The sequence below is a fragment of the Panthera tigris genome, chromosome C1 (assembly GCF_018350195.1).
Source record: "Panthera tigris isolate Pti1 chromosome C1, P.tigris_Pti1_mat1.1, whole genome shotgun sequence".
NCBI classification, from domain to species: domain Eukaryota; kingdom Metazoa; phylum Chordata; class Mammalia; order Carnivora; family Felidae; genus Panthera; species Panthera tigris.
Window position 1 is genome coordinate 71,284,209 of NC_056667.1, and position 14,953 is coordinate 71,299,161.

The 14,953-nt window shown below is 40.3% G+C and overlaps 1 protein-coding gene across 2 annotated transcripts in view; it reads right to left on the reverse strand.

The window, feature by feature from the left end:
- Positions 1-6,379: 6,379 nt before the first annotated feature.
- DDAH1 (dimethylarginine dimethylaminohydrolase 1) overlaps positions 6,380-14,953 on the reverse strand; it is a 136,482-nt gene continuing 127,908 nt past the window's right edge. For both annotated transcript variants that reach the window (XM_042997716.1, XM_007079170.3), the window contains exons 5-6: positions 11,700-11,843; positions 6,380-9,440 (exon numbers count right to left, since the gene is read on the reverse strand). In XM_042997716.1, coding sequence (XP_042853650.1) covers positions 9,324-9,440; positions 11,700-11,843 — 261 coding nt within the window. In that variant the 3' untranslated portion in view covers positions 6,380-9,323. The remainder of the gene's footprint in view (positions 9,441-11,699; positions 11,844-14,953) is intronic.

The window sequence follows — 14,953 nt, forward strand, 5'->3', positions numbered from 1 at the left end:
TTTGGGAAGTATCACCATTTTAACACTATTAAGTCTTCTAATCAATGAACATGAGAGATTTTCCCACTTATTTAACTCTTCTTTAATTTCTTTTAACAATATTTTATCATTTTCAGAGTATAAGTTTTGTGCTTCTTCTATTAAATTAATTCCTAAGTATTTTATTCTTTCTGATATTATTGTAAATGGAATAATTTTTTCTTAATTTCACTTTCAGCTGGTTCATTGCAAGTATATAGAAATGCAATTGATTTTTGATATTGGTCTTGTATCCTTAAACCTTGCCACACTCTTTTTACTAGGTCTAACCATTTTTTAGTGGACTCCTTAGGCTTTTATATAAACAAGATCATGTTATCTGTGAACAGGGGTACTTCTTCCTTTCCAAGCTAGCTGCCTAAAGTTTGCCTGGATCTCCAAGTAATCTACCAATCTCCTCCCAACTGCTTTTCATGACAACCTCCACTGTTTTTGAGGGTGCCTTTATTTTTTATTATTTTTTAAAGGAGATAGAAGTTTCCTGAATACCCCTCAAGGGAGCAGCTGGCGGGATAGCAGAGGAGAGGCTTGTCTGCTGAGAGCACCTTTAGACTTGAACTTGCAAATGAAGTCAGTTCTTTGGTGAGGAATTTGGAATTCTTTGTTCTATAGCCTGCTTTCTCCCCCTGGGCAAAATCTCTGATGCTTGGCTCTAGCTGGGGGCAGGGAAAATTGTGAGTTCTTCTCTGAGGCCTTTGCTTTAGTTGACGAATATTTGGTGGAGGGGGGGACTGTAGCCTCAGGTCTTCTGGCTTGCCTCTTCTGGCTAGAACCCTCATCCCATTAGCTGGGGGAAGGGTGTTCAAGGTCTCATATTCTTCTTGGTGCAGTGCTCAACATAGAGCCTCTGTCCCATACAGTTGAGGTTGGGAGGAAGAGGGGAGCCCAACTTCGCAGCCACACTTGCCCAGAATTTAATCTCAGCAACAGGTGGCGTGGGGCAGGTGAGAAATGGAGAGGTCTCTCCTTTCACCTGTGGGGAGAAAGGGCTCTGTGTTCTTAGCTCTCAGTCTAGAGTGGGAGGTCTCTCTCACTGAGCTGGGAAGAGAGGAAGAAACGTGCAAATACCATAGATTCTCAGTGATCTTACCAAGTTGGGCAGATTTTCTTGACTGTTTCTTCACTTGATTCATGTACTTACAACCATTTCCAGATAATGTTTCTTAAAAAAAAAAAATCTGTGTCAACTATTCTTCAAAAAAAAAAACAAAAAAACCCTAGTGATCAGATTGGAGACTGTAGTTAATAATGCTGTATTATATACTTGATATTTGCTAAAAGTAAGTTGGCCTTGAGTACTTCACTAAAAAATATTATCTGTGTAAAGGTAATGGATGTGTTAACTTGACTGTGGGAATCATTTTGTCATATATACATATATCAAATTACCATGCTGTACCACTTAAATACATTACAATTTTGTCATTTATACCTGAATAAACCTGGAAAAAATGACCCATCAAAAAAAATGTTCCTCAGTTTTGTTGGAGAGTCAGTCCACGGATCTCATGCAATCATGGTAGATGTGGAACTTTTATTATTGTTATTTAATAGATGAGAACAATGTTCATATGTTCAAGAGACTGGGGGGTAGGGCCCAGAGTGGGAAGGAAAGTCACCAAGGATCAGAACAGCACAAAACCTAATTATAGAATTGAAGGGTGGTAAAAGATGTTAGATGTTGTCTATATTAGATTTTACCTGCTTGAGTAATCTCTCTACAACCACTCTTGGATGTGGTCCTTTAGTCTCTGCTTGAACACCTCCAGGAATGGGGAGCTAGCTGCTATTAGTTTAGACTGAATATCTGAATATTATCCCCAGGAACAACATAACCATGGCCAAACACAGCTTGAGCCTAGCGGGATTGGCTGTGTGTACAAACAGAAGGGGAAACAGAAAATAGGTTCTTTGGAATCCTAAACAACTTTATGTCACCAGCAGGTCATGAGCATGCTGTAAAAAGGCACCTAGCTGTTTTTGAACACCAGGTGCCCAAGGGACTGCTCTAATTTTAGAATTAACATAGTGCTTACTAAAGAGGTCCAGGACTCATGGGTCTGGAATGTGATGTACTCTCACCCTCAGGCTATGCAGACTCTTGTCCTACTGTTGATTCTGCTCCAACCATTTTCTGATGTTGAGAGGGAGAACCAGACCATAGAACTGGCATGTGCCTGAGCAGTTTGCCAAGAAAAATGATTTAAATGCCAACCTTGAGAGACAGAGTTGGTGATGGCCCTTTCTGAAGGGGTAAGAGCTCATTTTCATAGTGTGGCATTGTGCTGAATATCCTCTACCCTTTCCAGATCCTTTCTCTGCCCTTCTCTGCCAGCTCTATGGTCCAGGAGGCTCACCTCTGAAGATGGCATTGCCTGGGCTCCCCCACTGGCCATCTTGCCATTTTGTTCAGTCATTGGAGGCACCAGCAGATCAGAGAGTGGAAAGAGAAGCTGAAGTTGGATTCCCTGTTCTGGAACCTGATCTCTGGCTGGAGCTGTGGACCTTCTTTCTCTGTCTCAGATGCAGTAGCATGATTTTCTGTCCTTGTTCTGCTGGGCTTAAGGGTGCTGCTGACAGCTGGTTTCTCGGTGTCACCACCCCTTGTTTTTACCCTGAACATCCATACCTTTGACACAGACCATCATTCAAATCTCTTTATCTGATCTAAGGAGGGATGAATTCTATTTCTTGTCAGATAAACTTCTTGTTACCATCCTTCCATGATAACAATGTTCCTTCGGTCTCCCCCAATTATTATCAAGCCTCAAAAAGGAAGCAAGCCCCATGTTGCTGTCCTAGAATTAACTCTAGGGGACCTCATATGCTCACATGGGTCCCATGTAAACAAGACAGATGATTTTGATCGTGTCCTGCCCTGGAATTTGAAGCCTCTGTTGCATCCACGAATGTGTTTATTCCACAAGCTCTTTCCAGAAGTAGAAGAGGTAACATTTCTACATAGCTTGGCTGTCGTTTAGAATCAGAAGTGGTTTGGTTCCTGAACGTTTCCTGCATCAATGTGAAGTATGTAGAGTCTTTTGCACCCTTGAGAGATAGTGGAAAATTTCAACACATAGCACATGGTTTCCTAATTTAACTTTGAGCTGTCATCCTATGAGTTCTATCCCAAAGTCCTAGCTAATCAATATGTTTCTTTGTCCATGAGCAGGAACTTAAAAAAATTACTTTTAAAACTTAAGCATAGGAAAAAGCAAGCTACTTTCTTAGGTCTATGTTAATTCACTGAAACTCTTTCTTTGTATTCATAGCTAGATGACTAAACTTTCTATTTATAAACAGAGGGGGCTTCCGAAGACCTAGAGACCCAACATTACTTTTAGGCATTCATGTCACAAGCCAGCCCAAGCTATATTTTACCAAGAGGTTAGCTGGCATACTGGTTTGAATCTTGTACTTATTTATAGTGACAGTAACATATTTGGCTCTTACACATTCTCCTAAAAGGCTGATAACCTCAGTTATCTTGTGCTATAAGTGGCCAGCTTTCACTGAGTTAGAAATGAATGTTTGGAGGGGGAAGGGAGATGGGGAACATTCTGATTTGCCAACAGTTGCCTCATGCAACTATGTCTTCAGAACAGCCATGTCGGCTACCAAGGAAACCTGTGAATTCACCATGGAAGCTGTCAGGCTAGCTTACAGGCATCAATGATGAAAATCTTGTTATTTCTGGAGCAGTGATTGATGTTTCAAATAGAAGATGACATTTTGATGGGATCCAGACTTGCTGTGATAGGAGTTAATGAGGATAATGATGATGATAATGATATTTACATTATACCTTTCTTCCAAAGAACTCTTCAGTCCTTTTTATCTCATTTGTGTTGAAAATGTCCCTTTGGAGTTGGGAGGGAAAGGTGTTATTAATCTGTTTTTCAGGAGAGAAAATACATATAGAGAGATAATTGCCTGGCTTTCAGGCTCCATTTTGGTGGTGAGAAGAGATATTTAAATGACAAATTAAACCGGGGGAAATTAAACTCAGCAAAATGCCAGTCTCAGTCCCCATCATCCTATATGATGCTGCCATATGCAGTAATATCACTCCCCGACCCCAAAGTCTTCAGGAGATCCTCACAGACTGCTGATTCAGTCTAATATCCCCTTTTAGCAGGCAAGACTCTTGACATCCCAACCTGCATGGTCTCACTGTTGTTATTTCCCTGTGTTTCAGCCCAACAAATCTACTTGCTTACCCCTACCATCTGCTCTGCACACCCCATTCTCCTTCTACAATCTTCATCACACCTGCTATCCCTTGTTTAATGTCTGTCTTCCTCTGTGAATGCGAATTCCAGCAAAGCAGGTCCTGTCACCATTGTGCCCCCAGGGTCTAGCATAGTTAACTGGTACACGATAGGCACATTTTTTTTTTAATGTTTATTAACTTATTTTGAGAGGGGGGCAGGAAAGGAGAGACAGAGGGAGAGAGAGAGAGAGAGAGACAGACAGACAGACAGACAGAGACAGAGACAGAGACGGAGAGAGACAGAGAATGAGAGAGAATCCCAAGCAGGCTCCATGCTGACACAGGGCTCCATCTCATGACCCTGAGATCATGACCTGAGCTGAAATCGAGAGTCCAATGCTTAACCCAACAGAGCCACCCAGGTGCCCCCACGAGAAGCACTTCTGAAGTGCATACTATGCTCTCCCACCTCCATGCCTTTGTTCATGCTGTTTCCTCAGCCTCAAATACCTGGCCTCCCATCTTGGCTTACTGAAGCCAGGGCTGTCCTTCCAAGTCCAGATCAAACCCTGGTTCCTCCGTCAGGTCTCCCCTACTTGGGAACCACCATGGTGCTGTTCTTTTTAGTTCTTACCCTACCTTCTTTTGTGTCATAATCATTTGTGATCTTGTGTTGTCTTCCTTGGCCCTCCCACACTGCCAGCTCTGGAAAGACAGGAGCTGCACCCCAGAGCCTGGCAGTGTGCGCATTTGTTAAATATGTGCTCACTTGTCTAAAAATATTGTTGGCCAGCATTATTCATTCAGCTAAAAGTCCCATTTCCAGAATCTGTAGCTTGTCACGAGAGGGGATTTTTATCATTCTTACCTTCTGCCATTCTTCTGGAAGGCTGGGAAGAAGATCAGTCAGGTAAGCCCTGCCAACTCTTCCTTTAAAAAGTTCTCCTTCCTCTTCTGTGAGGAGTAAGTACTCTGGCACTTAGGTGGAGGGTTCCATTGCCTACGGGGGCCCTGGGCAGATGTGCCAGGGTGGTAGTTGGCATTTTCTTTTTAGCTTCCATGCCATTTCAATGCTGGCCTAGATAAGGGAGAACTAATCAAGTTGAGAAGATATGGTACAACAATGATGTCTCCAAGGAATTTTAATTACTCTGTGCTTCTAATGAGCAAGTGCACGTACCATTTAGTTACCATGAGAAGACACCAGATTGAACTGACTCTGGGTGTGTGTGAAACCTCATAAGCAGCACATTTTTGACGGCTTGAAGACCCCGGGCTACTAGCAACATGGGCATACTGAACATCTGTGATATAACACTCCATATAAATTAGAAAGAACTGCTTCGACAACCGTATCATAGAATATTCAGGGCTGTTAAAATTGATGATGTAGATCTCTACTTATTGACATGGGGAGATGCCTGCAATCTATTGTTAAGTGGAGGCGGGCTACTGAACTGCATAATTATGTAAAATTATTCCACATTTATATCTGTACCTCTTTATAGATGTGTGGATATTCTTCAAAATATTAAGAAGAGCATCTCTAGGTTATGAAATTTTGGGTATTTTTTCTTTACTTTTATTTTTATAGTTTCTTTTGTATTATTTGAATTTTACTTTTACAGTGAGTGGTTATTTTTACAATCAGAAAAGGAAAACAATAAAGCTGCTTTCAGCTCGAAAAAAAATTGGTGGAAATAAAAAAGACTCATTAAAAAATCTTCAAATTTCCTAAAAGATGCTTACTGCAAACAAACAAAAAACAAAACCAAACTCTTGCATGAACACAGGAAAAAATTGTTGCATGGTTTCCATGACTGAACTGTGTAATGTGCTGACCACAGTTAGGAGTGAAAGGGAACAAAGGAAGCTTTAAGGAGGAGCACATGTGAAATCAAGATCTCCTGACCTCGCCTGGGTATCATGCACACTTTTTAGTGCCTGAAGTATGAAGTATCACTTCAAATATCGTTTCAACCCAAGATTTTGATGGCAGTGGATTTACAGGCACAGTATTTCTAATTATGGGACAACAGAGAAAACTTCCCATCTCTGACAGCAAGGCAATGGTGACTTCATTTACTACAGCAGTTTTTGTTGCAAAAAAGAGACACATGCTGTTGGTCACAGTACAATTCACACTTTATTCCATCGTGATTTGTATACTTGTAGGATCAGGACAACAAGAGACCAAAATCAGTGCAGAACTTCTCTGGACTAAAGAGCCGTGAAAGGCATTTACTGGTTTTGGCACACAGAGTGGATAACCATACATTGGCTGGAATGTGATGGTCAGCAAATCAAAATGCACACATCTAACACCATGTTGAAATCATGTCTGAGTTCTGTAGAATGTTAAAGATTAAATAATTACAAAGACTAACATGCAACTCTATATAAGTCACATTATTCATCTACAGACTATTTCCCCCTTAGAGATGAAGAGATAGCCTTAATAATCTGTTCACAGTAGCTTAAAGAGCAATCAATACACATTAGAGATCTGCCTGCTGATTTCTATAGCGATTCATTAGAGTTGAAGAAATAATGCTAAATAATGTACTTTCTCTATATTGCCCCTATTAGATTGAATCTTACCGACCAAGTAATTCTGACTCAACTTTTCCTTACTTTAATATAATTCCTATTGTCTTCACAATGTCAAAGAGCAGCTTCTGTTAGTTTATTTATCCTTATAAATCACAACGGGCCAGAGGGGAACCTATGTAATAACAGGTTATCTTTCCTCTGAAAAGAGAACATTATGCTTACGAGAACATCAAAAAATACTACTACTATGCTGCAGATATTTTGGGTTTTCACATCATCACGTAGGGAGTCCAAAGAAGACAGCCTAGTCAGTTGACATAGCATAGAATGAGATTCTGTAGAAGAGGCACACAGATTCTAAGTGACTTCTTGAGACAGAGGAGCAAAGAGGGCAAGCATAGGAAAGCAAAGGTGGAAAACAGCCTTCTGCAGAACAGATTGTTCAGAAGAAAAATCTAACTACCTGCGATCGACTATAATACAGTTCTTCAGTTGGGGATGACAGAAGTAAAGATATTAAAAATTATATGCCACTTGCTAGTAAGCTTCATGTGGCTGACTAGGTTAATTTTCCCCAGATTGTTTCTGAGACACTGAACTCTTCCAGGGAGAAGTTCTGATTTTGCCAGCTTAGAGCCAGATTTAACCCAAAAGAGCAACCGTAATTGTGGAAGACAATTTTTCCTTATTAACTTGAGCATGTGGGTAACATTCATTTTCTCTCTGGTAAAAACATACTATTCACCTATGATGAGACAATTCCAAATATGACAGTGACTAAGATATGGTTCATTCATGGGATGCTATATAAGATATCTGCATGTGAAATGAATTTAAAGTTAAGCAAAAAGGAGAGGAAAGGAATTCTTCAAATCCTGGCATTAGATCATCAAATAAATGAAAAAGACAGATAGTAGTTACGGATGCCTTGGTTTTCTCAGAGGCTTATCACTTCCATTTGGTCACTAAACCTAAGAAATGATTGGTTAGAAATACATAGGTAAGCAGGGCAAGACTTTCAGTCATATTTTTTAATCTCCCTGATTGTTAATCTTGAACAACAAGCTACAGGCAATACCGGAAAGGTGGAGATGACTAGGAAGTTTGATAACATGCCTGGATCAGTCACCATTCCTTGGAAAGTACCATTTCCTTGGCCTGCTAAGAGGCTGTTTCTTTCAGGTTTAAGTAAAAGACAATGATTTCTCCCTTCACTGCGGCATTGTTCTTTGTAAGAGACTGGCATCAGTTTTAGGTTGTGTAATTTAAAAGCTAGAGAGGAAAGAAGTGTTAATTGAATTCCACAGTACATAATCATAGATATTTCAAAGTAGAATTGTCCATTGTCTGCGGTTTCAAGCACCAAGCGGATCACTTCCTGTACATGCTCCATCTGGCTCTCACTAGACCATCTATAATCACTTTTAGATGCAATGTCTCTTTTGAAAGAAATAACGTTGTTAGACCAGGATAATTGCAGGGGGGTAGAAGGCTGGAAATAGGGTGAGTCACGATGGGGGGGGGGTGGGAATAGAAATGAGCCGATGGAATAAATAAGAGTATTCCCCAAGGTCTGTAAATGGCTAGTGATAAAGCAAAAATTCATGGAATGTGACTTAAAAGACTTCCTAAGACATTGTACCCATATGGTGTTTCCAAGTGTCTTGATCTACGATCCTAGCAACCCTATGGAGCTGAATTTACCTTCCTAGCTGTGGTGTCCTACTTATGGAATTTAGTTATCTGGGGCAAACCCCATCAGGATATGCTTCTTTGTAGTTAACTCTTCCCCAAATAGTCTCTCTGATTTTGGTCACAATTCTGCTGAGGACCTGTCTGCCTTTCCTGGGGAGAATGGAGGTGGTGGCCAAATACGTAGCCACGAGCCAGAGGAGACGGATGTGGCAGATGGGGGAGGCCTGCAGGAAGGTATCCAGAAGGCAAGACCGTGGATTTTACCTAAGGTAATAGAAGTGGGAAAGGCAAAAGAAAATAACTGGAAACAAAATTTCCAGAGTTCAGATGAAAAAAAAAAAAAAAAAAAAAAAAAAAAGAAGGAAACGGAGAGGATCCAGGAACGAGGGAATTTTTCAGGAACCAAAGATGATTAATGATACAGAGAAAAACAAAAAACAAAACACAAAACAACCCAGCCTATCTGACTGATCAAGAAGATACCCTTTAGCATATATTGGCAACTAAACAGCATATATATATTTCACACCAATAATACAAACACTAAAATGAGTGTTTCTTTACTATTATTAATCACAGTTCAATAATTCATTAGCTCTATATTTTCTAGATTGCTTAATTCATTTAGCAAAACCCACGGCTTAGGTACCACCGCAAGGGGCGGGGGGGGGGGGTGCAGAATGAAGCAAACTTGGAATCAGACTTTTGTAAACCAGAGTTAGTAGCACAGTGGCACAGTAGATTGTCAATGAACACGATAGGAGTGGTACAGTTATCGGCCTTGTGAGTGCAGTATTGCTGGCTACAAGGGAGGGACTTCAACTCAGGAGTCTACCTTCTTGTTAATTAAAATTGAGCAGCATGTGAGCAGCCCATCCACCTTTTCCAGTTCAGAATGGCTCACGGGGATCAGCATATGGTCCTTCAGCTTCTCATAAACCTGCAGCAGGAATCAAGGAAAGGTAAAGAAGAAGGATTGTGCCTCTGCCTCTGTCTTACCCTACCCCCACCTCCTTGCCTAGTGCAGAGAATTAATGTGGCTTGCAAGTTTAGGCATCTCAGCCATGTAACCCCAAGATGTGCATGCAATCTAGACCACATATGTGCCCACAGCCATACTGATGGAGCTAGCAGCACTGGTTAACCACTAGCTCTATGCTTTAACCTCAAAGGCAAAGATGTGTCAAAAATGTGGTTGTTACTAGAGATGCCTTCGCTCTGCCGTTGTCACTGGGAGATTGAGCGATACGTGAAAGCCGGTGGCAGTGTTTTCAGCATCAATAGTACTCTCCCTCTCCACACTTTAAAACCCTCTTAACTGTACTTTAATGTTTCTTTCCTTACCAACACCACTGGAAAAACCTGACAAAACAGAATTTAAATGAAGTATTTCAGGTCAAACTGCTTTTAAATTACAGGTGTGAATTTTATAGCATCTTTTGACACTAATAGAAAGCATGTGTCAAAACTTCAAATTAACAGTCCACAGATTGTTCTCTGATCATCAAACAAAGCACGTTTAAAAAAAAAAACAACAACAAAATCCCTTGAAAACACACTGTCTAAAAGCAATCTACCATGCTTCTTCAGGAAGCACTTTGCTCCTTAAAATTCAGTACAGTGGTTAATTAAGAGTGCTGGAGCCAGAGCTGGGCTCCAAACCCAGTTCTGTCAACTCACCACCTCAAGTGTGACTTCAACCAAAATGCCATGTCCCCTCTTAGCCTTGGGTTACTACTCTGTAAAATTAGAGTAGCAAGAGCGCCCTCCCAGGGCCGCAGTAAGGAATCAATAAGATAATGCACGCAGCGCACTTGGCCCAGTGCCTGGAGCAGGGGAAGCCTCAGTGAACATGGATGCTATCATCGTTACTGTTGATAGACACAGGACTGAATCCAGAAGAGGTTAATCATCGTCTGGTTGTCAGATGATCACTGTGGCTGGAGAAGCAGGAACGATCCGGAGCTGTGTTTCTCCAAGTGAGTGTGGTGACCTAGGTACTTGTTGGTATTGCAGATTCTAGGATTCTAGGGTGCAGATTCTAGATCTAGGAACATGCTTTTTTAACAAACCTGAGGCACAATAAAATATGAGACCCACTATTCATCTGAGAGCTGGTTAAGCCCCAGTATGAGGTAAGGGGTCCTATAGTTTCTTCAGCGTCACACTTTCCACCATGGAAACAGAGAAATCATCTATGTATCTCCCCACCATTTTCTTTTAATCTGCCAAGAAGGTGACTAATTAAGATAAGCCTAGTAATTACACAATATCACATATTTAAAAGATAGCCAAAACATTTTCTAAAATGTTTAAAGATGTAAAATTTTAAGTTAGATGTAAAAAAAGATGAGTGGTTATCAAAGGCTCTTGTGTAATGCTCAGTATGAATATCTTATTCCTTTAGGCAGAGCTGAAGATGCTGAAATGCCTAAAACAGATATGGACATGTGGAGGGTCTATGGATGAGCACTGTTGTGTCTCCATGGTTAAAGTAAACTGCAGTTGCTAAAGTATACAAATGAGACTGGCAGAATGCCCTGAAAGACAAAGGAACATCTTCTAAGACCAGAAAGAATTCCATATCAAGGGACAATTCCCTTGTTGGCACATAAATGCAGAGGCTCTTAGAGGGACAGGTAGGTGCCTGACTGCAAGTATATTTTCTTTTTGCTCTTTCTGATCCTTTGCTACCTGGGATGTGCAGCCCAAAGCCCTTCTTTTTGTAGCCCTGACAATGAGCGCCCACCTCTGGGTCATTCATACTTCTCTGCCATAAGAAGCTAATGACGTTTTGAGGAAGGGCAGCTCACATTTGTCTGAAAACAATTCGAGTTGACCATCTAATTGTAGCTATCTATGCTTAATGGGTATTTAAGTGTGGGGAGGTATGTGTAATCAGAGCTGGAGCACAGACTTGGGAGATCTAAGTACTTATTTGAAAAGTTCTGAATACCAGACACAATCACCTCAACTACTGTGCACGCATTAGTGACCAATGACATGAATGAGAAGCGTGAGTTAAATCAAACTTTCCTTGTGACCTATATTATCCTTTCTGCTTTCATAATGATTTGATGTGTATAGAGGAAAAGGAAGTGCCTGTTATTTGTCACTCCATCATGAAAAAATTCCCTAGGCAGGAAGACTGTCATGGAGGCCTATTCAGCTGCAGTGGCCAGGAAGGAGGGTTTTTTACCTTTGCACTTTCTGGATACTCTTCTGGGGTTCGGTGTAGCAAGACGTGGCCTTTGTTGGGGATATTTAGGTATATACAGTTCGCGGCCATGTCATCAGGCACAGTGAGTTTGTCATAGCGGTGGTCACTCATCTGTTGCATGATCTACAAAGAGAAACAAAGCAGGTTTAAGCAGAGCATTTCCCCACACTTTCAAACAGAAGGAAGGCAGTGTGTGGGAATAAGCTTGCAACGGATGCCTAAGAATGTTCTTGTCAAGTTCCTGCCTATTTCCTCTAGTCATTGAGAATCCCAGGAGGAAAACTCGATGAAGCTATGATTCTTTGGAAGAGCTGGAAGGGTTCTTCTTGTTTTGTTTTGTTTTATGAAAGTGTGCATTTGTGTGTAATTTTAAAAAGGTTTTAAAACTGTCCATAATTTTTTGTTTTTGTTCATAAGATCTATCACTAAGACATGAAATGGACACATATACAAAGGCCCAGTGGGGGTTTTGATGATATTCTTGGCTGAGTAAGAAGGGCTGCCCTGCTCTATAGGAAAAAGGGTCCCTAGTGGTAATCATTCTGGTCAATAATCTGATTTAGTAATAACTGCCCCCCCCCCATTTTCCTCTGGTAGATACATTTAAATTGAATTAACCTGTCTGTTACAGGTGATGTCCTTAATACAATAAACATAAAAATCACTTGAGAATGTTAAACTCCTATTCCTAGGTCTCACTAGGTCTCATCCCCAGGGATTCTGGTATGCCAGATTTGAAGTGAGGCACAGAAAATTTGCATTCTAAACCTCTCCAGGTAATTCTGAGGCAGATGGTCCCTAGACCACACCTGGTTAAAAAAAAAACAAAAGCCCTGATATAACAGGTCTATTCATCAAATGATGAGATTATTAATGCCTTACTATAAAAATAGTTTAAAAAAATCACAAAAATGAACTTTGCACAAAATTTAAAAATTGATCTCATTCACGTCTTTTCAAAAAAAATGAAAGCAAAAACCCAAAAAACAACCACAACCTCACTACAAAAATATCCAAACACCAAACAAACAAAACGAAAACAAAAAACAACCCCACAACAACTTAAATATATTTTGGGCTTCGCTATGCAGACTCTTTCCATTCTTTATCAATAACCATACATTATAAGGAATTTGCTGAAATGTCATGCCATAACGGTATACCAGTATCTTTTCCATAATCTGGCTTGATCTACCTTTCCAGCCAGGTCTCCCTTTATCCCTTAATATTTGTATGGAAATGTGCTTCATATTACTAGGCCTCAGAATTCGGAAGCCTTGACCACTCACTCGTGGCAGCAACGGACAGCAAGATTCACAGTATGGAAGAGTGCAAGAGACAGCACGTTCCCTGCAGAAAATTCATTCCAAATACCATGTGAAGGGTGGCATATGGTAAGCTCCTACTGACCCACCAATCAGGTCAACTGCTCACTTCTCCTAGTGTGGAATATGTCAAGAGCCGGGAAAGAGCAAGAAGAATCTGATAATGGAATATCCTTGGCACAGAAGGAAACATCAGCAATGGGGATGAGCTTAAGCACTGTATCAAAGGCTGAGAGACAAAGATGAGTAAGACACAGATCCAGTGTTTGCAGAGGTTACAGGCTAATGGAGGAGACTGGCAAACAATTATACTACAATAAGAACAAGCAGGGCACCGTGGAAAACATTGAAAATTTATTATCTAGTCTCAAAATTCCCATTTTATAGATGAACAAACAGGATTGACAGAGAAGTCAAATAACTTGCTCAAAGTCATACAGGTAGATTTAAACCCAAATCTGTGCAACTCAAAACCTTTCTTAATCATCTTACTTTGCTCTCTTTCTTGACCTCAGAGCTGCAGCACATCTCACTTTCCTATAAACTACTATAACATCTCCTTTTCTGTACTCATTTGGTACTAATTATTTATTGTCCTGTGGTATCACTAACTCTTCTTTCATATGTAATCCTATCCTGACATGGTACAGTTTGGTATAGTTATAGGACTTGACTGGACATTTCTCTTGCACTTTTTAATTTAAATTGTTCCCTAAAGGGATGGATCCAGAGACGGTGTCATCCGATGGGTTGGTTCTTCTTTAGAGCCCTGATTGAGAAATCTTAGATCTACTTGGATATGTGGACATTTAAGAGGTTAAAGACACTCCTGGGGCGCCTGGGTGGCTCAGTCAGTTGAGTGTCAGACCTCAGCTAAGGTTGTGATCTTGCGGCTTGTGGGTTTGAGCCCCATGCTGGGCTCTGTGCTGACAGCATGGAGCCTGCTTTGGATTCTCTGTCTCCTTTTCTCTCTGCCCCTCTCCAGCTCATGCTCTCTCTCTCAAAAATGAAATAAAAATTAAAAAATAAAAATGAAGAAAAAGTGTATAAAAATGAGAAGTTAAAGACACTCCTAAAGTGTAACTACTCTCAGCAAATTAAAAACATATTCAACTTAGCCCTCTTTATAAAGTGGGTATGTCCAGAAATAAAATGGAGAGGCTTATTTAAGAGAAAAACAATGCATATCCAAGTAGCTCTCTTCTATTATGAATTTCTATGTAAACACACCTCATGCAGACTTTCTTTTTGGCTGCTTTCAAAACACATTAATAGTAGCTTTCACTGTATGGGAGGGGGCACATTAAACCATTAACTCTGGAGTGACCCCTGGGTTTGAGTCTCAGCTCTAGGCTTTAAATGTAAATTTAAGCTTTTTGTTTGTTTTTTGACTTCTTGGTTTCCTCACTATAAAACTGGGATAATAATAGCCTTCGATACACTTATTGTGAAAGTACATGAAGATAATGTATATAATGTATATATATAATATAATGTATAATATAAAGCCCTTAATAAGCTAATAGTATTTTATGGCAGCATGACCAGCCAAGTAGGGGTCAAGTTTCTAGTCTGCAATCAGAAAGGTAGGTCTGAATCCATGCTCTGCTATACACTAACTGTGTGACCTTGAGCAAGTCACTTAAGCTCTCCAAGGCTCATTTTCCTCAACTGTAAAATGGGATGACAATGTCATGCCTATTTCCTATAGAGTAATTCTGAAGGCTATTTTAAACGACAAAGCAAAAGAGATTATGTCTGTAAAGTGCTTAGCACAAGTTCCTAGTACATATTCAATGTGTAATAAATGTGCACCTTTCCCTCTTTGTTTCTTGCAAGTCATTTGGCATCTAGCAGGTGATCAAAATATGCTTGCAACTAATTGATTCATTTCTTCACCCCTTTCAA